General features: G+C 37.8%; 1 protein-coding gene across 2 annotated transcripts in view; it reads right to left on the bottom strand.

Annotated features, from left to right (window-relative positions):
- The window catches only part of COL19A1 (collagen type XIX alpha 1 chain), a 204,397-nt gene that overhangs the window by 100,278 nt on the left and 77,292 nt on the right, over window positions 1-26,827 (bottom strand). For both annotated transcript variants that reach the window (XM_075046427.1, XM_075046428.1), the window contains one exon: window positions 6,483-6,536. In XM_075046427.1, the coding sequence (XP_074902528.1) occupies window positions 6,483-6,536 (54 nt within the window). The remainder of the gene's footprint in view (window positions 1-6,482; window positions 6,537-26,827) is intronic.

Here is a 26,827-nt window from a genome sequence, read left to right as displayed (position 1 = left end):
TCTGTAAGGACTACAGCTCGGTCTTTTTACAGGTCAGAATCCTTACATTACAGTTCCTCTATGGATGGCAAAATGTAAAGTAAACATTAGGATATGCATGTATAAGGCCAACTCAAGGCTAACAAGATAACATGAGAAATGGTAAAAATGATAAATGTTTTTTATATATATAATAAAACAGGTATTACTGTAAGACAATTTCTGACCAATAGAGAAATTACTGGAACAAGTATATCACAAATTTCAACAAGGGCATAAAGTCAGCAAAATTGGGGCCAATGGGGGAAAGATTAAACTAGAGGCAGGCTTTTTATTTGGAAGGGGATGACAATCGTATTTCTTCTGGTGGAAAGAATTTAAAGGAGAAGTTACCATATGGGTTGACACTATTTTTGATAAATATTTAACCAGACTTTTCTGTGATGTTAGTTTACTGGAGTCTTAGCCAGCCTACAAAACCAACTGAATTAGGAGAAGAAAACAATTACAAAACAGTAACTCTGCCTTAAAGCTCTAAAAAGGACCATGGTTACACAAATTCTTCAAAGGATTGGATTTTATTAATTGTGTCCCAACACTACTGGCATAAAAGGCTACAGTTTTTCTATTTGAATTATCCTTTTAATCCAGCGACAATCTCATACAATATTTGCTGTGCTCTCGAGTTCCACGGTGAAATAAAAATAACTTTACTTAGTGATTTGATAAATACGTTCTTTACCAAGCCTGAGAACATTTTATTCATTCAAAAGGAGTGCCATATATAACCAGAACCAGAAAATGAAACAGTTTTTCACTGCCTGTGTTTTCAGTCATTTGGATAAGATCAGAACAGCCAAAGATTTTGTGAGAAAAGGAAACCCAAACAACACTTTCCCCTAAGCCAATTCTTTTGGGTCAACATGCTGAACTGCAAACTGGTACTACTACCATCACTAGCAAAAAGGACAGAATATGAAGAGAACAGAGGATTCACGCCTTGCTGCTTGTGCTGGGAAGTCACATCCCATACACCTGTAGTGTCTCAGGAACTACCTTACCAAGGACTCCTAAGCCCTAGGAATATCAAGTAACAAATGACATCAAATGACAGCAACAACTTGAACCAAGTACACACCTTCTCCGAGTACTCCCATATAACATACAGGGGTTATATTAAAAAGGAAACGTGTGTTGGTGCTTGCACAGGATGGGGAAAGCATCCTGTAATTTAAAGGAGTCTGCTTCTGTAAATTAGATTTTCTTGCAGACTCGTCTGTTGCTTTTAGCCTTGACACTGTGATGTTCAGCTGGGTTTAAAAGCCACACAAGGGATTTGTAAGGGTTTAATGAGCAGACACCTCTCTGGCTGAGACTGACTAGCTGACTGTCATAAAAACTCTGCAGCCCAAACAAGGGGATTTGAGTGACAGGCCAGGGAAGCTTGAGGAAGCCTTTCAGCAGTAGACTCACAATGAGCTGATCTGGGAGCAAACACAGAAGCCTCCAGAAAGCTAGAGTAAGGAGAGGAAGCTTACTGGGAAACTCTTACAGAGCTGCCAGAGTTTCTAAGGCTTATGCTGCCTGGCAGCGGACAACTGGACTGAAGGGTTTCCACACGGACTGGACACCAGAGGCACCAAGGGCATCGAGAGTCAGGGCTCTGTTCAACAGCTCGTTGAAGACAAACTACCAAGACCAAGAGACAGCTATCAGTCATAACGCAAACCTCACCAGTAGTGTTAGAAGACAGGGCCCACAGCCTCTTCTCAGCTGCCATCAGTTACTTACTTATCCACAGCTGGGAAATAGCTGAGAAGTGCATTAACCTCTCACCCTGAGACAAAATTTTTACCATAGTAACAAACATGGATTCGATCAGAGAAGTCTGAAAAAGAGTACCAAAATAACTGAATTATTAGCTTTGCATGAAATTATCAATAAGAAAACTCTTTCTAGAGTTCAGGAATGTTAGGAAAATTGTTATGTTAAGTGTTCCCTCCAAGTAAAACATGCTTTTTGTGCCCTAACACTTCACTTAATGAATTCTGACTTAACATGCCCTAACAAGTTCACCGAGGCCTGAGAAAAGTGTATCGCACACTGAAAATTTTCTCAGAGAGCAAGCGAGCAGCAGACATTGCTTATACATCATCACAGAAAAGAGATGAAAGAGGTAAAATGTACGGGCAGCTGCCAACAGGTGCTCTTCCCAATGAAAAAATGCAAAGATCAGCTGGACCTTAACCAGAGGACTCCAGCAGCTCCTGCAGCACTGGAAATGCACCTATTTGTGCCGCATATACTACACTGCATGCATGTGGCAATGGAAAACGCTGTAAGACTGGCATCATCTTTTGAGGAGAACAGGTTTTTCACTGTAAAAGATATTTATTTGGAAAAACATCATTCATTATTTACAATTCCCTGCCCTGCATTAGAGTAATCTGGTTCAACCTCATATCGGGTCAAAACCTCCTACAACAACATGTATTATCTAAAGTACTGAAAAGACAGTAAACAATCCAACACACTAACCAACAATGTGCAACCAAATTATTATAGATCAAACCAACGATCTCTACCAAGTAATAAAACTTGGGAATACTCTAACGAGTAAGACAACAGAACTATATTTTCTCCACAGAGCAGCCTTAAAAATCTAAATTAAAACAACAGCTTCAGAGTCAGCTGTACAACACCAAGCTGCATATGCTGGGATAACTTTTCTAATTTACCAAAGTATTTTCAAAGCTCCAAACAACATACTATTTTTCAGTTTATGTCTCGTACTTTTAAATATTACCACTGCTCTTTTCTTGCTAATGTCATTCAAAAACTTCAAATTGCTCCACTACTAGAATTTTCTGGGTCCTGAGCAATGCCAACTATCTCCTTATACTTTTGTTCGTAACAGAATCCTCAAACTTCAGATATAGTTAAATATCATTACCAACTTCATAGTTTCAAGCAATAGGATTCTTCCCTTCCTATCCAAATATTTCCTTACAATGCTAATACTAAGAGAGTTCAAGATTAGAGAGACAGGCCATGAGGGTGTGAAGGTAAACGACTGTTACTATCATATTGAGACACTGGGTCCCTTTTCCCACAAGCATAAAACTAAAAAGGTCCAATATGTTTTTTATCTGTCCATTGAAAACCTGGGATTTTTTTCATTGCTCACTGAACTTGAGAGGTCCATCCTTTGACTTCAGGTACGTTAAGAATAGCAACATTTTATGTAGGAAAGTTTTTAAAAAGTCACTTAGGGTATCACCTTCCCCAGCAGGAGAAAAAAAATAATTAGTGAATCACTTGGCTTAATGCTGTAGAGATTATATACCCAATTTTAATTTCAGATTTTTTACTTCTTTTTTTTTTTTACAATTTACAAGAAAGACTCTATTCTTCCCCTAGCTATGCATAACACATGCTGACAGATATGACAAAACTTTCTGTTTTCACTTACTTTTGCTGAAGTATTTCATTTCTGTCAGCAAGACATTAGTTGGTAGTATCCTGTGGTATTCATTTCCTACCTGCACCACTGATCAAGAAAATGACATGACTCCAAAAAGAGTCTAAAAGTTTCAATGATAAAGATTTTCTTTCAATTTCAGTTCAACTGGCAACTGTATGAATAGAACATATTCTTACTCCACAGATAAGTTTCATGGATATTTGTATTGCAAATTTGTCCTTATTCCATACGGGATACGAGTGTGATGGAGAAGAAACTGTATTTATCAGGTTTTCTTTCAGACAGTGTGTCTGTGAAGCTCCACTTGTAACAGTGATGCAAATGACAGCATTATTAATATCAAGTGGCTAAAAAAGTCTCAAGGGATAAAACAGAGATACTACTCAAGCAAACTGGCTATTTGTATTATACAGGCAAATATCTGCTTACAGATGTAATGTGAACACACACCATGGGAGGACTACATTAGTAATATATTAAGTTATAAATAACTGCTCCTTAAGAAGCTAAAAACAATGGCAACCACATTACTAGTATTTATAGTAAGTATTCATGTTGTCGGATGGACTCTGAATAATGTCCCAGACTGGGACACGGGCATTGTAGATCTTGGCTCAGATTCCTGGAGTAATAAATTGGAGATGTGCAGAGCAGTTAAATATATTCACAGTTCCTGCCTCCAAACCTGGTTCTCAATGAGATTAACTGACTCAGTTAGCACAACCAGTGAGGGATGAGGGAATTAAAATTTTTAGGTCTCTCTTCATCATTACAGAAAGCCTAGTCTCCAAATCACGTCTGGCTTCCCCTCTGTCATGCTACTTCATCCTAGCAAGAACTTTTTGTACAGCTAAGAAAACACAAGTAGTAACAGCAAACAAAACTGTTCTGTGACACCTACTTTCCTGATTTTGATTAAAATAAATTCAAATATGTTTCTACCATTTGTGCGAGTTAAAATGTTCAGTCATCATTTTCAAGTTCTTCACTTGTGAGTACGGACACCCTCACTCCCCCAGGCAGAGGCAACAGCTGCCAGCAGCCGATACCGCTAGCTTTAAGTGTTTTCAGGCTTTCTTTATACAGCGCTGCAGATTACACCCATGTAAGCAGATTAACTTGATTATTGCAGAAATATCAGATGTTACATTTCTGTATGCGGAATGAGTTTGAGAGACACTGATAGCAACCAAGAGTCAATGATACACAGTCCTTTAAATTTAAACTTAATGACTGGCATCTCCATGCACAGTGATAACTGAATCCAAAGCATTTTATCTAAGTGTTGTTAAAAAGGAATTATGTGTGGATTCAAACAATATAATGTTATACTGCCTTGCACAATTTTACTTCCAAAATATTTTAGACAGTCCCCATGATGATAATCTACCATTTCTTGACACATTACAACAGTTCAGTAAATATTTCAAAATATAAAGGTTCGATATTTTACACTTTCACAGTGCCACTATGTCAAATATGTTCTAGAGTTCACCAGATACTTGGTATACCTTACTCTTCCTAAAAGGTTTATGGAACAAGATCCCATGTAGTAAAGAAGATCGTGTAAGACCAACACAGAAATGTTCCCAGAGCTATGGAAAGAAACACAGATGTGTTTTTTCCATGCTGTCAGCATATATGTATGCATGACAGAAGTATACGGTTCACCTTTACAGACAAGCAGGCTACCAGAGAATACCTCTTCGAATACCTAAACATAGTTTCAGCTCAGTACATAGTGTATGTTTTCATATGGAGGACATCCAGTATTAGTCAAAACCAGCCTGATTTATCTAGCATTAAATTATAATAACCTAAAATAGGAAAAATATTTTTATGGTTACGGTGTGCGTAGAAGGCCAGATGACATAAAAAGTGTCATAATTATGTAGTCTGTTTTACTGCATTTTCAGCAGACCCAGCTAGACTGCCGTAGCATTTTTGTGTCAAATGTTGACCCTTTTACTCTTTCGGTACAGTTGCTTAAAAAAGCTTTGCTGAATGTTTTTTTTCAAATCCTGTATCTGGATTTCAGTCCTAATGCCAGTCATTCCCCACAGAATTTGGACAGTCAGGTTCAGATCCCTCTGTGAGATGCTCTCTGCCTTCAACTGCGATGCTTTGCAATTGGAGAGCCAACAGTATCCTGCGTTAAAACCTAAACCCAGGCTGACCCTCACAAAGTCAGACAGGAGGGGAAGAGAGGGATAAAGAAAACTGCTGGCTTGGTTTTATTTTCTTTTTTAAAAAATCTTGCTGTTCAAATCATGCTGGTTGGCCATTTTAGTATTGCACTGAAACAAATTCTGATTTTCTGTCCTCTTACCTGGGTTTAATAGATACAAAAATAAATTTAAATTTAAAAATAAATTAGGCAAAAGTAAGGTTTATTACTGGGTGTGTCTATAGTGTTAGCTCAGGTTCAAGCTAGAATGTGAACTCAGCCATCATGATAATCCAGTATTTTTAGACACAGATTCATGCTCTACCTCAAATATGGACCAGACCAATTAACTAAGTAGGCAGTGAAAAAAAGTGACATTTTAACTCAAATTCTCTATCACATGAGCCACATGGCACAGTGAGTGACCCATGGCTCTCACGCAGGAATGCCTAACAGCCTGTGCATTTTCCTTTCAGAAACCAAGGCTCCAGGCCTAGCTTTACCCTACCTCCAGAAATGCCCTCCTTTCCAGCAGATTATCCAACCAGGAATGATTCTCACCTATATTGTGTTGCTTTATTCCCCACGCTTGTGTCAGTTTATCTCATGAGCCCTCAGCAGAAATATCATGGAACCTACCGCATCCTTACCCACAGCTCTCCTGTCCAACCTGAAGGCTTAAGAACTTGGATCTCACCTGAATGCATCTCTTTTTCTTGCCCCATCATCTTGTGGATGTTAACCCTCCAGGCATACACATCCATCACTCTCCTTACATAAATTCTGAATTTCTTTGCTTAACCACCCTCCCAGACGCTTGTGACTTGACTGTTTCATCATCATTCAGTTTACCTCTCTTCCAGGAATGCCTTCTGGTCCTCGTTCTCCTTTATCTCCTTTTTCACCCTAAAAGAATGAATATTTATTTCATTATATATACAAGACAAATACTAACCCGTGACACTTTTTAACAGGAAAAATATTTTACGGTTCTGGTCTGTTCTACATGAAATGCTACATATACACTGCTGGCTGCACAAGCAAAACTATTTCTTACATTCCAACAGAAATTCTTTCCAAATAAATGCCTCTGAAAAATGTCTAGCGCGCTGAGAGCTACAGTTCTCTGTACTTCACAGTGCCACTGAACATGCATAAAGAATCACCACAGAAAAATATTCTTGGTTCTCACAGTGCTCTGAGAACATGGTGGTGAAACAGAAATTTACACTGGGGAACAGTTTTCCTTTTCAAAATCTTAACATTGACATTAAATTAATTGCTTTCATTCTGAGACTGGTTTTTAATAAACAATTATTGTTTTAAATATCTGATAACAGAACTGTCCTCATTATTATCATTTGTCTTTGACTCATACTAGTATATGGTTCACAGATTGTATTTGAAAAGTGGAAAGAATTTTTGTTCTGAAAATTTTCTCATAAGTATGAATATGAACAACATCATGACTCAAAAGAAAAAAATGGTGGGAATGATCCTTCAGAATCAACTATACAGGCTGGTTCCTGTGTTTGCTCATGAAACACTGACTACAAAACACAATATTCTGTGTAGGATAGGTGAAAGGATTCAGTTCTGGATTACCTCTAACTACCATGCTATTCCAGTTAACACATATTTCATCAAAGTGAACAAAATACACCTGCTTAAGAAGCATAATGTAAGGGAGAATGTCCTCCAGAACCAACAAGTCTAAACAGCTCTGTAATTGCATCCCTGTCACTAGACTGAACTTTGTCAAATCATAAAAGTAACATAATTCTGATAAAAGCACAAGGACTGACTTTATCCTAGAGTCCAAGCTCTTCCTGTCAACCAAAGAAAGTGAACAGCCCTGCACTGAATTTCCATTATCTCCAGGGGACTCCATTTGTCTGAGCAGAACCTATTCATTAAGGCAGCATCATCTTTGTAATTCTGTTAGGTAAATGGTATTGAACTGAGATCATCCAGATAACTCCATTTGTGACACAGCCCTGATTCAGAGCTATTCCTCCAGTGGCAATGACAGAGGGCATTTCATCTAATAATCGGTTTTGCAAAATGAGTTTGTATGAGCTTTCTCAAACAACTGAAGCCTGCTAACAAATTAGCAACAGCAAACTGTGAATTTAATAATCCCATGCACAAGATGGCTTTGCTAGTTCAGTGTTTCCATTTTAATACATCTCGTTGATAACAAACCTAATGCTATGCATTAGGTTGAATCATAGCGTTAAGGTTTTTCCTCAAGAATTGCCTTTCTTGCTTGTCATAAAAAAGAAAAAAAAATTAAACCAGATAAATCTATGCATTTATTGCAAAAGTTTAAACGACACCAAACAGTTACAGGAATTTAACACTGGTTATTTCAGTAGGTTTAAACTATAAAGTCCTCTTTGTTCTACGTATTAAGGCATTGGTTGAGATAGTAATTTTCTTTCACTGTCAGTTTAAAAAAACATGAGAGTTGAAGCCCCAAACTTACTGTTCTTTTTTAAATAGCTCACTTAAGCTTTTAAAAGAAACTGCAAAAATGACATTTTACTTTTCATCACTGTGACACACTGGACATTTAATACTTCTTTCAGGATCTTTCAACCAGTATCAGTTACACTGCTACAATCTTGCAACAGCTACAAAGGTACAGCCATATATTTGACATAATATCTCCTTATGTGAATATATTTCTAGAAGATTTAAAAAACATTCCAATTTATGGAGCTGTTTTTTCTTCTGATTTATCTGCTTTCATACTTTAAGAGAAAATGATATAAATATGTACAGATTTGCTTCAGAAGTAGTAACATCCTGTAAATTCCTTGATGTATAGGTGGAAACTTAAGGTAAAAGTATCTTGTCATAATTTGTTATCCAACATCTAAATTTACATAAAAACCTAAAGAGAGAGCCTAAGCCAAAAGACAACCCTCCCCTCACCCTCGCTTATCATTTGCCTTGACGTTAGATGAGCAGCATGTGTTGGAGACCATGCCTTTCTCTTCTACAGCAGGCAGACAGTAACTTTAAAATACCAGCGGGCGGTTCCAGACACACACAAGTGTGGTTGGTGAATGCAGGGTCTTCCTTATAATTTACAAGATACTCAGATTTAAGATGTTTGACAGTTTCTTAGACATAATGATAAAAAGCACCCCGTGCTAATGAGCCTCGGACGTCTGCAGAGTCCCAAGAGCCATGGGCTTTCTGCCAGGTATGCAATTTTACTATGAACATATTCTGATTTTTTAATGGAGTAAATGATTTGTCCTTACCAAGCCTGTTGTACAGAATGTCCGTGTCCTCTGTGAAGCCAGAATTCAAACCAAACAGAGGTCCAATTTTTACAATTTATTCTCATGAGAACTGAGCCAAGTCACGTTCATTTCTGCCTTTATGGAGCACACTATACTGCATAATTAACAGCTTCAAATCTAGCCAATTTGCAGAATCGCTGAAGCCACTCTGCAGCATAGAGTAGGCTGTTAATAATCAACATTGTGGCTTACCTCACAGATTAACAAAAAAGAGAGAAAAATGTGTTAATGCCCTTCTATATCTAATGTTCCTGCCTGCTTATGCTATATTCAGATGAGACAATTAAAGACTATTTATTGCAAAACCAGGATGACAAATCTCTGGAAGTGCCATGCCTTGTTTATTAGATAACTAAAACTAATCCAATATAACACTGAACTATTTGCATTTCTTTGGGTGCATTCTGCTTTCAATTACCCCAATGGAACAAGCTGATGGGGTTGCTCCAGTATAAAAGCTGGGAGGTATTCAGTCTGATATGTGTAATAGCGGACACACTGAATTCAGTGGTAACATTCTTTAATTAGATCCAGGGGTTCACACATGGCCTCTGCAAGACAAGAGTACCAGCCTTCAACTCGCTTCTCCAATTTACGGCTGCCTCATTTTCCTCACGTACTATTTCCTCCTTATTATAAAGGCAAAGTAATGTATTTGGAAATAAAATGCATTCCTACCTAAAAATTCTCCTAAAAAGATAAAGGTTTTTTTTACAGCGCTGCCCTGTTAATGATACTAATCAGGAATTCCTGATATCCTTTGTCCCAAGCATTTTAAAGTACCATCATTAACAATAGCTGAAATACTCTCTAAAGTACACAAGCTATACAATAACACTAACTCAGTGCAGATATCTTATAATCTCTAACCTCTGAAACTCCGTGATTTTACCCTACATATCTGTAAGACAGTTATGGCTTCTTGTTTGGTTTTTTTTGTAAATATTCTTCTGTGTTTTGGTACAGCTCTGTCTCAGCAGAATGCTCTATGTGAATTTTCTTTTCTTGCAACCACTTCTCCATAGCTTCTTTTAAACTGAACCCAGCTCATAGTAATGCTTATTGATTTTTCCTAAATAAGTTATGAATCTTCAGTTCAAAAAAAGATGCTATAACTCTTTCTGGTTTTGATAGGTGTCTGGAGAGCTGGGGTTATGAAGTACTCCATCCCAATAACATTCTCACTGACGGATGGGATAGAATGTGGGATAGTATAGATTCAGGAAAGCAGCAATACTCAGGGTGAAGCACCTCAGGACTGCTGAGACACTATACCATTTAAAAGGAGTGGAAATCAAGGCAGACTAATGATCTTGTCTCAGTTCAGACTGGGAGGAACTATGCAAGGAAACAAAAGAGTGACACAAGAAGCTTACTTCCAAACAGACTGTAACCCTGTATCACGTAAGACTATTACCTAAGCAGGGTCAGAAAGAAACAGCGTAAAACATTGCAGAAATATACTTCTATTTCTAGTAAATTAAAATCAACAGTGATGACCTGGAAAGATGTCACTGTGAAGCCTGTGCCTTCCCAAACCCACCTATTTAGGATACTCAGACACAGCAAGAAAGCAAGTGATCCCAAAGCTCCATAGGCGTCAGGAATTCAGAGAGCTCAGTAGACACGCTTAGCAAGAAACTGTGACCAAAACCCTTCTGATTCCAAACTGCACCATCGCTGTCTTGTGAAAGCACCCCAGACTACAGGTGTCATGCCTGAGTAAGCCAGATAACATGTCAGGAGAAAGATCTTTCTTTCCTGCTTCACATACACAGGCTGAGCAATGCTGAAGACGTTCATACCGGCCAACTACTGCTTAGTGTCACGCATCGCGTTTCTAAGCAAGCTCTAGGCATTTCTAAGCCAGAGAGGCTATATAAAGGCAAACTGCCACCTCAGCTGAGTCCAAAATCTTAGGCACAGAATGATCTGAAGCCAGGCCAGCCCACGGCTCCAAAACTGCACTGATGAATTGCTTCTTCCTGTCAACAGGAATGAGGCAGCCATCCATTTTTATTCTTTGCAGAAAAAGCTTAAAATGCAAAATGTCTTAGATCAATCAGAACAGCAATCAAAAAAAAACAACCCAAAACCCAAGTCCAATAAATGTTACAGTTTAGTGCTCTCCAAACGGAGAAATCAAACACACAAATAACAAGTAAAGAAGAATCGCTGTAGCATTACTGCAGAAAAGGATCTGCGGATTATCATGGACCACATAGTGAGCGGGAGTCTGTAACACACAGCTATTTTTAAAAGGCTCAACTCCATTCTCCATTTGCCAAATGCAAATTGAAAAAACCCAATTATTCTGGTTTACTTGACACTGATGAGAACAGTGAAAAACAGTGTCTAGTTCAGGGCATCGTCTTTTTCATGGAACTTGTGACAACTTTTAGGTATCTGCTCTTCTCCAAATCAGAATGGTAGAAAGTTTGGAAAAAAAAAAAAGTTAGGAGGAAAGAGTGAACATAGGACACGCTGATGAATCTCAAATATGGGAAAGAATGCTATAAACAGGACAATAAGTTTTCCATACTAAATACACAAATAATGGGTTTAGTTTGTAGCCAAAGGGATTTAGGTCTGTGGTGGGGGACGGGGGGGGAATTGGGGTTAAAAGGGCAGAGAAGTACTGTAATGATCTAAGAATAGAGTGACATTGCCTTAACTGTAGATTTTGCTTGAGAATGTTCTAGACAGACTAGATAATACTTCATCGTATGTGTGTCTTCATGGGGGCGAGGCAGATAGAGCCATGTACACTCTTCCAGGATAACATTTCCTCTAGACTGCTCCTTGGCTCTGCTGTGATTGCTCTCTCTTGGAAAACGTGACAAAGTCACATGTTAAACAGTTTTAGCTTTTCGTAGGATGATGTCCTTGCTAAGTAATGATTACAGTTTTTGCAGGAGGCACATGTCTTAAGGAGTCAAAATTCTCTCATTTAATAAATAAATTATCTTTTTTCATGAAGGCACTGAAAGACAGACAAACATTAATTCAAATGCCAGCAATATATAGGATAAAAATATGACTGAGCTGTTTGCCCTGTCACCATGCCATTATCACCAAGTAGAGTGATTGAATAGTATCAGTTCAGAGATAAAGAACAGCAAAATAAAAATCAAAACAAATAACACAGATGAAACAGGAGCGGACAGATAAATGTATTCTGAAGAGTTACCAACCTCTTTAGATTGAAGGACTGTATCCGCATTCGATCAAGTCATGTAGTTTAGGCATACTTTTACATTCTTCATGAAAGCTAAACTCTCACATGGCAACATCCACCTCACATTGCAACATCCACGAACACCGATTTCTAACACAATTCCATGGCACTCTGGCAGGCACTAAAGTGTTCTCAGTTATTGAGTTATTGAAATCTTTTCTTACATAGCCTACAGAACTATGACACACTTAATAACTAAGCCTTCAGAAAACTCAAAGTCTGTTCTTTCACATCTAGAAAAAGCCACAGCAAGACTACCAGCAACACCTTATTGAAAACACAAGTGAACAATCCTTTGATCTCTTAATGTGTTCTGTACAGATCTCTGAATCTCACGTTGGTCCTTATCTGCAATGTAACCCTATCTTGTGGAAATCTAAAAGACTGCCTAACATTCCCTGATGCTGACGAGAGCTAGTAGTTAAGACCATTAATGAAATACTAAAAGGCATTAAATAATACTGTGATAAGCGGAAAAAAACAATCTATGTAGCATAGTACATAACATACCTTTTCATCTAAGAGACTTGTTAGGGTAAAAGAAATGTAAAGACACAACTTCATCCTTTAGGGTGACAGGTGTTATCCAGCACAAAAAGAAAAAAAATACTGAGATTTTGGATAACTCCTGCTTGCTACAGTTTATACAAGACTAACCATAATCTAACATTTAGCTTTGTTATTTGATAATAAATGCCCCAAACGAATGTACTCAGGCTTAAGATGCTCACGCTGGCTTTGCTTTTTGCCACATAAAATTTAGATGTTGCGGTTTGCAAACTTTCCTCTGTATGCTAATCTGCCATGGCTCATCCTGCCATCACCATTTCACTTTTTTTTTTTTTCTTCAAATCTTTCAATGTCAAGGAGAAAAAACAAATAAAATCAACAACCAAACCTCCACTCTTTTTGGTAATTATTTAATCATATATTCTGAGTCTTAACTTGAAAGAAAAATTCTTAACCCAAGATTAAAGTTTTATTCATAAAAATAAGAAAAATAATACAACCTAAAGCATGAGCTATCTGAAAGCAGAGTTTCAGTATCCTAGGTAATATGTATTCTTAACATCCACTAAAATATATTAATACTCTCTTCAGAGAAAGTACAATCAGTCAGGTAAAATGTGTTTATAAGGAAAAGTCACTAAGCTTTTTTGTGGTGATCTTCATTTGCAAATGCTACTGGCATTTACGTTCAGAGGCTTTAGTGGATGTAAACAGCTTTGTAAAATAACTCAAAGCTTCCCCCCAAAATCAATATAATGTTTATTTCAAGAATTTGCATCTACAGAAAGAAATCATAGAATATATTTTAAAGACTATAAAACCCCCACTGTGAATAATAATGGATATTCTATTCTTTACTCACTCCATCTGGCCGAGTTCTACAATACATGCTATACATGGCATATCACTTCAGTTTAAAAACTGCTGTATTGCACATCGTTTATTGTGCTATACCTTTCCTCATAATCCAAAAGCAAAAGGCTTTCCAAACTATAAAGACTCATTAATTCAGTCAGACAACTCATACATGCAACTTTCCATGCAAAGGCTATACAGGGTACATTCATGGTCCAGTTTTCCTCTCCTTCTACAGCGTCTCTGCTAATCTCATCTGCAAATATAAAATCAACAATCTTTTCTATGAATCATCATTTACACTTCTACTCCAGACTTGCCTCCTGTCCGAGCGAACATCTTAACTTTCCAGTACTTTCTTGTTGATATCTAACCAGTTGAATTAGTTTTAAATGTTTCTTTCAACATTTTTTTTCCTTGAGAAAGCTTCCTCTTTCATCACTGAAAAAACACTGATTCTATTGGTCACCAAGAACTGCAATAATCTTGAAGTGAGTCTCGGATACAAACCACATCCATAGACATAACCTTTTTCAGCTATCTACAGAGCTACCACTTTCAGCCGGACTTGATCATACTATTTTCACAAATGCTCCCTCATCCTGCTCTCACCCACCCATTAGGAACATCATCGCTAAAACTCTGTTCATCATTTATCTTCTTTGCTGGTTCTCATGCACACATACTTAAATACTAGGAAATCTAAGTACTAAACTCAGTGTACAACTCAGCATTGCAAAGCTCACACAAAGTCATACCATTTATCCCCATTCAATAACCTCTCCCTTCAGCCCAATTCTTCTCTGGTGCGACGAGCACAAAATCTACACAATAGCATCATCGCATCATCTTTCACGTTATTTATTTTTTAATTAACCAACCAAGTCTGCTTGTTCTGTAGGCATCCATCTTCTGTCTTAAGTCTTATATTTTAATTATAATATCTTCAGGATGAGATAAATGATCTGCTCTGTCTTTGTACTGTGCCTAACACAAGGGAATCTTAACACATTTTGACTTGCACAAATACTTGAGCTTTTACAGAATTTTGCTCTTGCATCACTCATGAACAAAACTAATAGTTGAATTTTGCTCTAAGTTTCCAGCACCAAACTCCACAACAATTTTGAATTTAAGTGTCTTCCATATCTATCAAGAGATTAAAACCTAAAAAGAAAAAAACTGCCTCATTTAATGAGTACATTATTTTTCCCTTTCTTAAGTAAATACTACAAATGGATATGACTTTCAGCTACAATTGTTTAAAATTCTGTCTTTTAGTGGGAAGGTTTCTATTTATACTGCCTTAGTGTTAGTGTTGAATAAAGATTTTTCCATAGGAGGAATAAACTAGTTTCTTTTCAAGGCTGGTCTCCTAAGGCAACCTAAAGCCAATCTATTCTTGTCAGCAGTTGACAAATAGTACTGTTTTCACAGAACGTAGTATTTTTCAGACACTCATGCTTTCATGCTTTTGGCAGGCTATTGCTGTTGTTATTTAGACTCTAAAAGATGTTCTGCAGGTGGTTAAAGCAACATCAAGTGTTTGTGCAAGCTGATGGACTGCTATGTTTTTTCTGCAAAGGCTGCACCTCTAGCTTTATTTGTCACATGATAACCGAAATAATGGCTTTTTCTGTAGCTGTGACTATTAACCGTGTTCATCAGGCCCACGCAGAGAGCAGTATCGGTTACTGCTATTTTCTTAGACTACAGCAAGTAGTTTATTAAGGTCATAGAAATGCATACTTTAGACCAGGAAATTGGGGTTTCAGTAAAGCTCTGATGAAGCCTGGTTCAATCTAAAGGTGTGATGTGTTCAGTCTTCTGATGGATATTTATCTGCGGAGGCAGCTTGATGCCTGTTCAAAATAAGCATACCTTGCTCAGACTTCACTAGGGCCAGTTCAAAACACAGACAGAAAAGTAGGAAATGGCTGCCTTTTGCATAAAACTTAGTAATTGTAGATTTAATGCAGGAAGTTTACTCTCTTTTTGAGAGGATCAAAATCCACAGTTCCCACTTCCCTGGCAACTCTCTATACAACCAGCCCATAGGGTACTGTGCATGAAAATAATTGTCTTATTTCTGTTCTAGCTGGAGCACTGTGCAGTGAAGTGTAAAAAATTGGTCTAGACTAAATAGGTGAGAGAATGTTCTGCAGCCTACTGACGGGAAGGAAGCATCTTTAGAAAAGGCATCCTGGGAAATTTGAGCTGTATCTGCTGGCTGGCTATTGACAACAGAAGCAGGTTAAAGTTAACACTGGCCTTCAATAAGTACATAAAACTCATAAAAGGGTACAGGGCAAAACTTCTTTATCTGTGCACAATATATACTGGCCTCACCATGAGAGGAAGGTCAATGATATGCTCCCTGCAGACATCCAAGACAACTCAGTCTCTACTTACTGTCACAGAAACTCTGAACTTCTGTTGTAAATTAGCTGCTCTTCTAAGCTAGCTTCTTTGTTTTTTAAACTAAAATTTAAGAATACACAAAGATGGCCAATGAGTGTACTGTACAAAGTACCAGCATAAAGCTGCTGATTGGGTTAGCTACATGAGACACATACTTCTGTACCGTTTACCATTTTTTAACTCTTGTGCAGATCTTTGATAACAGCCTTAATACCCTTGACTTGCGTGCCTGCCACATCAGGTCTTCTTCAAAGTAAGCATTTTCTAGGTATGTCTACGTTAGCAAACAGTGCTGCACAACAGAAGAAGATCTATGGAGCAAATGATGCAGAGTACTAGTTCAGACTATACGTATTTTGTTGGAGCTATTCCAAACCTACCTTGGAGTATCTTTAGTCTGTTTTCATGAACTCAAGAGCCACTAGCAATTGCAGCACCTTAGGCTTGTTCATGGAGCACATTCTTCAGTTTACCTTCATTCAAAAGGAATCATACTGTTCTTTTCCAGCCCCAAAAATCATCTATAGGAGTGCAACACCTTCTGGTCATTAAAATATGCCTATTCTTCTGGAATACCTCAGTTGCTGAAGAAAAGCCAGACAGTAGTTTGGAGAAACAGAATCTGCTGGGATATAACCCATTAAACAGAGGCTTTTTTGGGTCAGAACTGTTCCCTGATTTACTTTACTATGCATTACACAAACAGTTACAATAGCAGTGCACAGGGACACTGGGGATAGGAAGAAGAAGCTGGAAAGGAGGAGATGGAGGAAGAAGACTGTTTTTATCATTGACAGTATTACCTTAACAAACATCAACTACTGCTAAGTGGAGAAAAAAAACCAACAAACCAATAAGTGCTCTGGAGACTTAAATACACTTAAATATGTATGTTGCTGACTTTTCAATAGTAACATCCACATCTGTCTTCGCAGGTTGTGGAAAGCTTCCCCTGCTCACACTGAGTTTTATTTTTGGTCTACTCATGAACAAAGGTTCTGCCACTTCCTGATCTACAGTGACCAATGTAAGCAGCCATTTTGTTGTTTCTTCTTTCATCACACACTGCTCATGAATTCTGATCCTTATCCTAATTGCAAACAACTCTCAAAATTGCAAGAGCCCGTTTAGGGAGTCCATTGACTTGCACATGTATTTCATCTGCAAATTTACTTCCTCGCATTCATGCCTATTTCAGAAATATCACATAAAAGAATTTTTAAAAAGGTCTCACAATGTGAGGCTAAACTACAGAAACTACAAGGCTGCATAAGCATAATTGCAATTTATGCTAAATGGTGTTTTCTAATATTGCAGCATCAATACTGTTTTATTAGATTATCCTATTGCCTCTTCTCATTAGATACCTGTCAGTACTCTCTTTTTCATAAAGAATAATCCTCTGCAACAGTGCATACAACATAATCTCACTGATAGTAGCAGCTGCAGTGTACTGATGGCCTCCCTGCTGTGGAACCCTGCCAGCTCTGTCTTACAGCATATCTTTGCTCAGCAGCTCCCAAGAACTGCCTCCTGTTTGAAAAAAAGGAGACTCACATGTCAGGAGCTCTATTCAGTTCGCTATGTTAAAGTAATACATTGCACCTGCCAGCAAGGATTCAGTTGTGCTTACTCTCTATTGCTGTAATGCCTTCTTCCTCCAGAGCCTCCTTTCTGGCTTAAAGTTCTTGGTAACAAAAGCTTTCCTTTAATAACTGCACTGCAGTAAATCAAAAGAATTAAGTCAGAAGTGATTTAATTTAGAAATCTATTACTTGGTATGTTACTAAATATTTTCATGATTGTATCATATTTCCTAGAAGGGGATGACTTATTCTACTACACATAAATATGTATGTAAACATATGAGCGTATCAGTGTAAATGTCCACTTTCACCTGGAAGTCAAGGAAATACACTCAAAGTTAAACCTGTCACCAGATCTGGGATCAAGAAAAAAATATCCCACCTGGACTACACTGTCAGAAAATACTGAGAATTACAGCCATATGAAACTACTTTAATTTTTAGTCCTGGCTAACTATAAGACCAGATCAATGATACTACCTGAAGTTATCCAGAACCCATGAGATCTGTAAGGAGCTGAAGTACTCATGTTATGGTACACTCTACCTACAATGCTTCTCACAGCACTTCCAGTTAAAGACAACTCTTTCCTCAAAGATATTACGCAAAGGTATTAGTGAAATGTAAAGAGATTTTTGGAAAAGTAAAATAGGGAAAGAGAATGGACAAATATGTGCATGAGTGGGTGTCTGCACAGCAGGAAAAATAAGTTATGAGCCAGAAAAAAGAGAAGAGAGAAGACACAGATAATCAAGAATAAGTAACAAAAATAGCAAGCAGACAAAAAAAAAAATCCAGAAACAGTGATAAGAAAATAAGTTTAAAAAAAAAAAAAGACTGGATGTTGAACTTCAGTCAGGCCTATTTCTCTGAGACTATCTTGTGGGAACACTCATATGATGGGCTATTTCCAGGCCTCTCTCTAATCCAATTGAGGTCACATTTAGTTTGCAAATGAATTCTATTCTGCCATTTCTTATCTTTTGACTCAGCAATCATCTTCTTTAAGTTCAGTCTGTTCAGATTATTAAATGGTAAACAACAAAAAAATCATCTGTCATAATGAATTATAAGGCCTTTCACCAAAGATCGTCTGTAGAGTCAGAAAAGAAAATATTTCAATTCACAGCAATAAGCTTCATCACTTGAGCTAAAAGACTAGGTAGCTGCAGCAGAGGATGACCCCTCTCTTCTGGTGAACAAAAAGCACAGGCTGAGCATGGGACACCTTCCACTCATCACAGAATACAAACAATTCACTAGCCAGCCTAACAAAAAGCAAGGAAACCAGAAATTCTGTATTCTACTTTTGACTCCAAAAAGGAGTAAGATTTACTACTTACAGATGACATCCAGACCACACACCTTCTGGAAGGCAGTGCAGTCAGATGGAAGAGCTAGGACACACTAGAAATCTTGGTTTTATTCCCACACCAGTACTGATGTATTCCACTCTGGCTTCTGAATTACTCTCAGTCTCTTCCATCTCTCAGAAATACACGTACATATGCCACTCATTCTTCTTCTTTTCCCCAAGCAGCCCACTCAAGGGCCATGCCCATCTCTACCCTCTCTCCTGTACCCAGGTGCCCTGACCCAAGCCCCAGCATTCACCCCACTGGTGCTACACAACTCTCGGAGTTGTTAAATGCAAACTGGGACCTCAACATGTCTATGTAGAGAGAGGATGATGCTGTGCTCTCTACCACTGCCAGCGGAAATTTCTTAGCTCCTCCAGAATATTTTCTCAGATGCTAGAAGTGCAGCACTCCTTATAGATAAAAATTGTTACATTAATTTTAAAGTAATTACCATTTGTCAAAATTACCGTTCAACAGGTTTACAGCCTTAGGTGTTTCCAAACAAGTACATCTTTCCTAGGCATCCACAGCTGTAATGACACCCGGTCATCCAACTCTGGATATGTCTTTGCAGAAATCTCCAAGGTGGCACAGAAGTAATCATTACTGGAAACAGTACATCCAAATGACCTGGCACTCTGCTCATGCTATTAAACCTTACATCTCAACAGAGTGCCCGCTAATGAAGTTGCATACCCCAGGTCGCTCATTCAGAACAGGCTTGGCTGTCTCTGCAGAGCACAGAGTGTGTGCTTTCTTGCCCAGAGCTCCACATCTGGGCCTACCATGCAAGAGGCTTCCTATGCTGTGGGAGCAATTGGAATTTGGAGAGCTTTGTGGACTGAAGTAAATTGTGCTCAGTATGTGCAAATGGCCATTTTCAGATCTCCAGATTACACCAAATCTTGGTGGAGAGAAGTCAGACTGAAAAAGATACCTTTCTAACGTGAAAAAAAATGCACCTGTGAAATATTATATTTCTAATCCAAGGCAGAAAGAGCTTGAGAGTTCACACCAGCATTTACGTATTGGCAAAGTCACTTCCCTCCTCCACTAATCTTGTTCTCAGCAAGACATGAATTGTTTACACTCAAACCTCACAAAGAAAACCATTTTGAGGCACATGACTAAATCTGGTGATGATACCAAATTATACAGGATAAAACAGATGAGGATGAACTGTGACAAACTGAATACGGGCATGAGAGATGAAATGACATGGCAAAAGGACAAATGAAGTTCGGTGTAGGAATATCTAAAATGAGGAAGACGGTAAAATCCTTATGTCCCATATGTAGCCATAACGTCTGTGAACACCATCACAACTTTCTAAATGCAATGACTGGTAATGGTCAGCTCAAAAGGACCAAAAGTGAGATCTTGAGGTCACACAAAGCTAAAGAGAGGGTAAAAAAGGAGATAGTAGGAAGGCATAGAGAAAGAAACAAAGCAAGCCACTATGATATTTTATATGCTAAAGTTCTTGCCTCTACCATCTTTAAACACTGCAACAGAACTCAAAAACATCCAGAGGCAGGGGGTAAGGACGACCAAATACAGAGCAGTTTTCACAGTAGTAGATACTAAGTAAGCTGGTATTCTTCAATTTGGAAGAGACAGCTCAGGAATGTGTGATACATGCTTATTGATTCTTGATTGATACTGAAAAGGAGAATAAGAATCTTCCAACAGAAGAAGTAGGGGACACAAAATTAAGAGGAAGCAGGTTCCAAATAAACAAAAGGAAGTGGTTCTTCAAACACAAAGATAAACAGCATAATTCCTTACCACAGGATATTGCAGATGCTCAAAGTTTACATGAATTCAAGGGAAAGCTGCACTCACTAATGGGAGGCAAGTCCACTGAAGGCTACTAAATTCACTGAAAACACATTTGGCTGAGATCACAGTCTCAAATAATTGGAGGCTGGAAGAGTACATGGGGAAAAGCAGTCTACTTGCTTACTTTGCCCTTACGCTTTTCCCTGGGCACCACTTTGGGCTATCATTAGAAGCAGGATGCTGAGCCTGATGAACCTTTAATCCGACCAAATGGGCACGTGTAAGTGAATTAAACAATGATACAACTTGGGACCTGGAACTTGGTCATCTATTTCATTAAAGTGATAGACCCCAGCTCTGAAGGTCTTTTGCAGACATTTCAATGAGTCTAATTAGCATTTCCCCATATAATTCCCAGGCACAGTTCAAAAGTTAGCATAGGCTAGGGACTATTCTCAACAGATAGTTTTGATTAAGTCTGTTTCAAAGGGCAAGAGAGTTAAACAGTATGAAGATGGCCAGATAACGCCAAATACCACAGAACTACAGGATAAGCCCTGGTAATGTTCAGCTTACTAGGATAAATGCCAATGTGACTGCTTGTATTACAGGTAGAGACTTCTTGTAGAATTAACAATAGGCTTTTCCTTTTCCCCTAGAATATCTGTGTACAGGTGTCTCTCTTTGTGATTGTATATGATCTACTTGGTCATAAAAAAATTCTATCAAATAGAAATACTTGTATGCCTATTCATTGAGATGGCTATCTTGTAAATGATGTTTAACCTCATATGACTTCATGAAAAAACTTCTAAAATGCTATCCACAGTGTCAGAGCAGAACAATTGTACAAGCAAAGCAAAGAAAAACATTCCTTCCAACCCCAAAGCTTAAAAGGTGCTAACAGGTGACTAAATAGTTACAAGATGAGAAAGAGAAAACTCTAATACTTCCCTATATAGCATTAGGGGACAAATATGAAAAAACTCAGTTCATATCTACATCCAGCTGGTAAAGCACCCAGTCTTGACTGCATAAAATAGGATCTAATGGACTTCAGAAAATCTTCCCCCTGCCCCAATAAAGTATCTGTATTGATGGTTAGCAAAGGTAAGGAGCCACATTTTCAGCACAGTGGCACTGACTTGGCCACCATCCAAGCAAACTAGGGAATTTGACCCTTAGTGTATAATGCAAAATGCAAGTTCTTCCATTAGTCCAAAAAACATTCAGACTCACAGGTCTCTAAATGCAGCGGCCACGGTCATATCAAGATTTGCAGCTTACTGAATTTAATCTTCTAATATTTTGTTTGGATTGAAGCATTTCTAGCAGAACATACAGTTGACAAACAGAAGTGCTGTACTAATACACAGGAGGGGTACTAACTGCTTCTCTTAATTGTCATTTTTTATTATTTTTAATTATAGACCTTTGAGGTTCACGACTGTCTTCTATCCATGAGTAACAGCTTCTATTTTTCAAGTAGATTGGAAGCTTCCTCAGTACTTGAGCTGTTTTATGTGGACTGATTTCATCACTGAGATTTATGGTACAGACATCAAAATATTAGAAAGACTAAATAATGACTAACTTCAACTAGCATCTTAGAAAGGAAAGGTGATTCCTTCTTCATTTACTTATGCTTATTTAACAAAAGCATATTGAAGACTGTGAAATAAAAGACTACACCTGGGTACACACTGGAAGTTTACAGCCTTGCATGTTCTGAATGGATGGAAGATAGACAGAGGAGTATTTTATTAGGTGTGATAGGATGAAGTAGAAAATGTTGAACCTCCAGGAAATCTTCTTGACACTAAGATCTATTAGGAATTTTCTTCTAAAGGAAATAGAGGAAGCCCTATTTCCTGGGATAATTCAAATTATACTTCACAAAATAGTAAATATATACAAAGAACATCCTGCATTCAGAAGAAAATGAAGCAGATGACAATTTTTTCTACATTTAGGCTGGACAAGCCCCAGATTCCTTCTCTCTTCTCACATATATACACAGGCAAAAGCACAATCAAAACATACAGAAAGTAAAGATAAAAGGATGAAACTAGAAATAATGAATGACTATCACTATGCTTTTACTCTTGGTTTCCCTTAGTCAAATACATGTAACTTTATTTATACCATTTTACTGAAAAATATCAAAGAATTACAGTAAAATAATAACTTCACCAAAGATCAAGTGTTTACAAGTGCATATCACAGGACATACACTGCTACATAGCTCAGCTCCAATGACATCCACTTTTCAAATCCTCTATTTCAAGCGTGAGATGAGAGGGCAGTATGCTTTATAAAGGAAAGCAACCAGTCACGGAAAACTGCAGCTGAGTCGTCCCTCTCCAGAGCACAGCCATCCTCCTACTCTATCGCTCACAACTTCTAAGTCTTCCATACTGGGATTTAGTCTATATAACACCATATCTTACTTGCCTCTCTGACTTAAAACAGAAACAGGGATTTTATACTAGTATTTTGAAGCAGCTAAGCAAGGCAAGGAATTTAGTCTTCCCAGCTCTGTGAAATCACTATTATCTACTAGTGATAATCCAGTCACATTTGCTCAGCTATAACTAACATGTAAATGTGTTGGCTTTTCTATCACCACTATTCCAAATAAAATATAGATCTGCTCCACACATGCTGTCAAATTATAATGAAGTTTATATGGTGTTCACGTTCCATGTGTCCCACAAAACTGAATTCTCAGTTTTCTATCTCAATTACAGAAAGAACCGTATCTGTGAAGTATACTACAGCAAATACATATTCTAACCAAGAAATTAGACAAGACGACAGAAAAATGGGGGACCTGGGTAAAGAGTACTAGCTGGAATGACCAAAGAAAGCAAGAGCCAGGAGATAAAAGAGAATGAATTACAGATTTAACAAAGGAAAAGGGCATCTCAGAGGTTATTTGTCTGATAAACTAACAGCCTTTGGGCCAATTCCAACTCCCAAGCGATGCACGTACTTCAAGCATCAAAATAAATAATAAAAAATAAGATTTCAACCTCTGTAGGTTTCAAGATCTCAGGCCTAACTCAAAGTCTATTTCTTGGTTAAGCTTATAACAGCTGCCAGGCTCTAAACATTGTATGTGGCCATTCATCTGAACTGAAGCACTTAAACATCTTGCCTCAGCAAATTAAGCAGCTACAAATTTCAGTATAGAAGATGACTGCTGGAGAGGCAAGGGTTACCCGAGACAGACACAACATTTATAATTGGGTATTGAGATTTCTGACATTAATTTTTTTTTTGAGTTGCTAGTGATGAGGTATAACTAGGTAACTTATCTCCCCCGCAACAGCTGCATTTAAGCAAATGAAACCAAGTGCTGCTTGAGCTAAGAATCTGCCCTTTGTTTTTGTTTGGTGGTCTTTGGCTTTCTCCATTTAGAGTAAACTGACAGTCATTGAATTATGCACCAAATTTTGTGAGATAGCTTTAAGCATATATTTTAAGAAAACCTGGTGCTTCTAACTTTGTTGTTAGAATGGAGGACCATTTTGTGGACTCTTTTGTTATCAGGGTTTCCCCTGCCTTTAAAATCTGTTGTTTTGGGGGTTCTGTGCTTTTTGTTCCAACTTGGAGGCTTGTGACATGCTCAAAGCAGGAACACATTTAACTTTACTGCACTGCAATTTCTATATGGCTCAAGTTCTTGTTGGTGCATTATACAGAAATTCTCTACGTGTACTCCTCTGTATCAACCTATTCCATATTTTATTACTTTTTTACCATTTTGTATGTATAGTATTTCCCAGAGGTATCAAAACCAGGATCAGAGATCTCTAATTGTTAGAACTTTGTCTCAGAAACTCCGACCACAAGCTGATCAGAAAGGCAGGTTTTATTTTATGTGTAACTGATTTCAGTGCCTGGCTCTTCTTCATACGCTGAATTGTCAAAGACTTACACTGATTTTATTTTTCAGAAAGTAATTGCTTTACATTGGGACACTGGAAGAAAGCAGTCAAAAAAAAAAAAAAGGAAAAAGAAAGAAGAAACCAGCAATACATAGAAGGCTGTAAAAATAAAACCAGAGGATTCACCTTGTAAATAAAACTGTATTTAGAAGATGCAGGGACAGAACTTCAGCTATGGGAATTGCGACAGCTCAGATGAATGGAGCTGCGATCAGACAACCCAACAGCTGCATGGCAATTTTCATACTAATAAATTTTAAGATTCTCCTTTTTTTGGTACTTTACAAATTTTGAAGACACCTTTAGATTTCAGTTATGCTGAACAATTTAATTTGTAACTATTTGTATTGGAAAATAAAGTGTTTCATAGAGTTTCAGCAAACCTAAGCTAAAAACATCCCAGAGAAGGCATACACACCCCATCGTCCAAGCAATCATGTACAATGCTACTCAAACAAGTGTTCCACGACAGCTTCTGTGAGGGTGACAGCATCAGCCCACAGGTGATTGGATATTTAAGCAAGAGCAATGGTTACCCCCAGATGTGATGTTATATACGCATCTTAAAAAATCTCCCTATAACATATTCTGGTGAACAATATTAGTACATACTGTAAATTAAATGTACATTCACATCCCACCCATACCAATAGTTGAAGAAAATCCCCCAAACCATTATCACTTTTTATTGTTCTACTTTTTAATGTGGATTTATAATGAGAACAGCTGTGCCAAATCAGAAAAATATCCCATTCGTGTTCACTATTCCTAAAATCATACAATAATTGAGGCTGGATGTGACCTCAGGAGGTCTCTAGTCCAACCTCCTGCTCAAAGCAGGGTTCAGCTATGGGGTCAGGCCAGGTTGCTCAGGGCTGGTCTTGAAAACATCAAGGAAAAGAGGCTGCAAAACCACTTTGGGCAATGTGTTCCAGAGCTTTACTGTCCTATCACAGAAAAGTATTAACTGGGCATTAAAAACAAACCAGGATATACGTCGAAAAAGAAACTGTCTTGCTATTCTCTGTGCTTATCCAATTAGAAATCAGTGTGATACCTTGCATAATTTTGATGCTATTAACAGAAAATGATAAAATAATTTAAGATAATTTGATCTCTTGTATTTTCATGAAGCAAGCCTTTGTTTAGTTTATTTCCTTTTCTGTAAGTGGGATAAAAAGTGCAGACCACAGGAAGAGGAAATTACTTCCATAATAAACAACAGTGTTAAAATTAAAACCCCTTTCCTAATGGCTACACAGCATCTTCCTTGCTGCACTTTCAGCCCATTGCTTTGCATGCACTATGGACACAGCAAATATACCATTCCCTTCCTCTTCGCAGCAGTGTTATGAATTCGAAGACTGTTTACATATTTCTTTTCAGCTGACTCTACACTAAGTAATCTTCATTCATGCAATCCTTCCTCAACGGTTATGTGTTCCTGAGCACCAGTCATTCTCAGTACTCTCCTTTCAAAATCCTTTAAGTTGAAGCCTTACCAATACCAAATAGCACAGGGCTTTAATTAGCATTGCAGACAATATTCCAATTTAAAACATCTTAGTAAGAGTCTTTCATTTGCAACTGCCTGACTTCATTTACCTGGATCCAGCTTCTGATCCAAATAATCCTCAGATTTTAATTTCTGAGTAGATACTATTTGATTTGGTTTTTCGCAGCTCAGATCTGTTCTCCCCTACAGGTAGTTCCTTGCACTTGTTCCTTCTGTGTTGGATCCTATTTTTTTCAGGCTACATCTCTGATTTGCCAAGAACATTCTGGATTTTAAAGCTTTCTTCTAGTTATTAGCAGTCCCTCCTGACTTCCTATCATCATAAAGTGTAATACTCATACTTTCTATTCCATACTGTAATATGACAATTCTGAACAGTATCAGAACGAGGATAGATCCAAACAATATAGTCTGCCTTCCTGGCAGCAAACCAATTAAAACCACTCTCAACATATACTTTTTCAGTCATGCTATAGAAAGGTAGACCAATGTTTCTGTTGCAGCTATAAGACTATCATATAAGACAACATCATTATCTAAGTAACACAAAGAAAATAGAATACAAGGGAGAATTAAACCAAATTTACAATAAAAGTATATTTCCCACGGAGGGAAAACTTGCAGCATAACACCTGCACACACAGTCTGCAGCTTCCCT

Source organism: Buteo buteo, chromosome 15 (genome assembly GCF_964188355.1).
Source record: "Buteo buteo chromosome 15, bButBut1.hap1.1, whole genome shotgun sequence".
NCBI classification, from domain to species: domain Eukaryota; kingdom Metazoa; phylum Chordata; class Aves; order Accipitriformes; family Accipitridae; genus Buteo; species Buteo buteo.
This window is presented reverse-complemented; position numbering and strand designations above follow the sequence as displayed.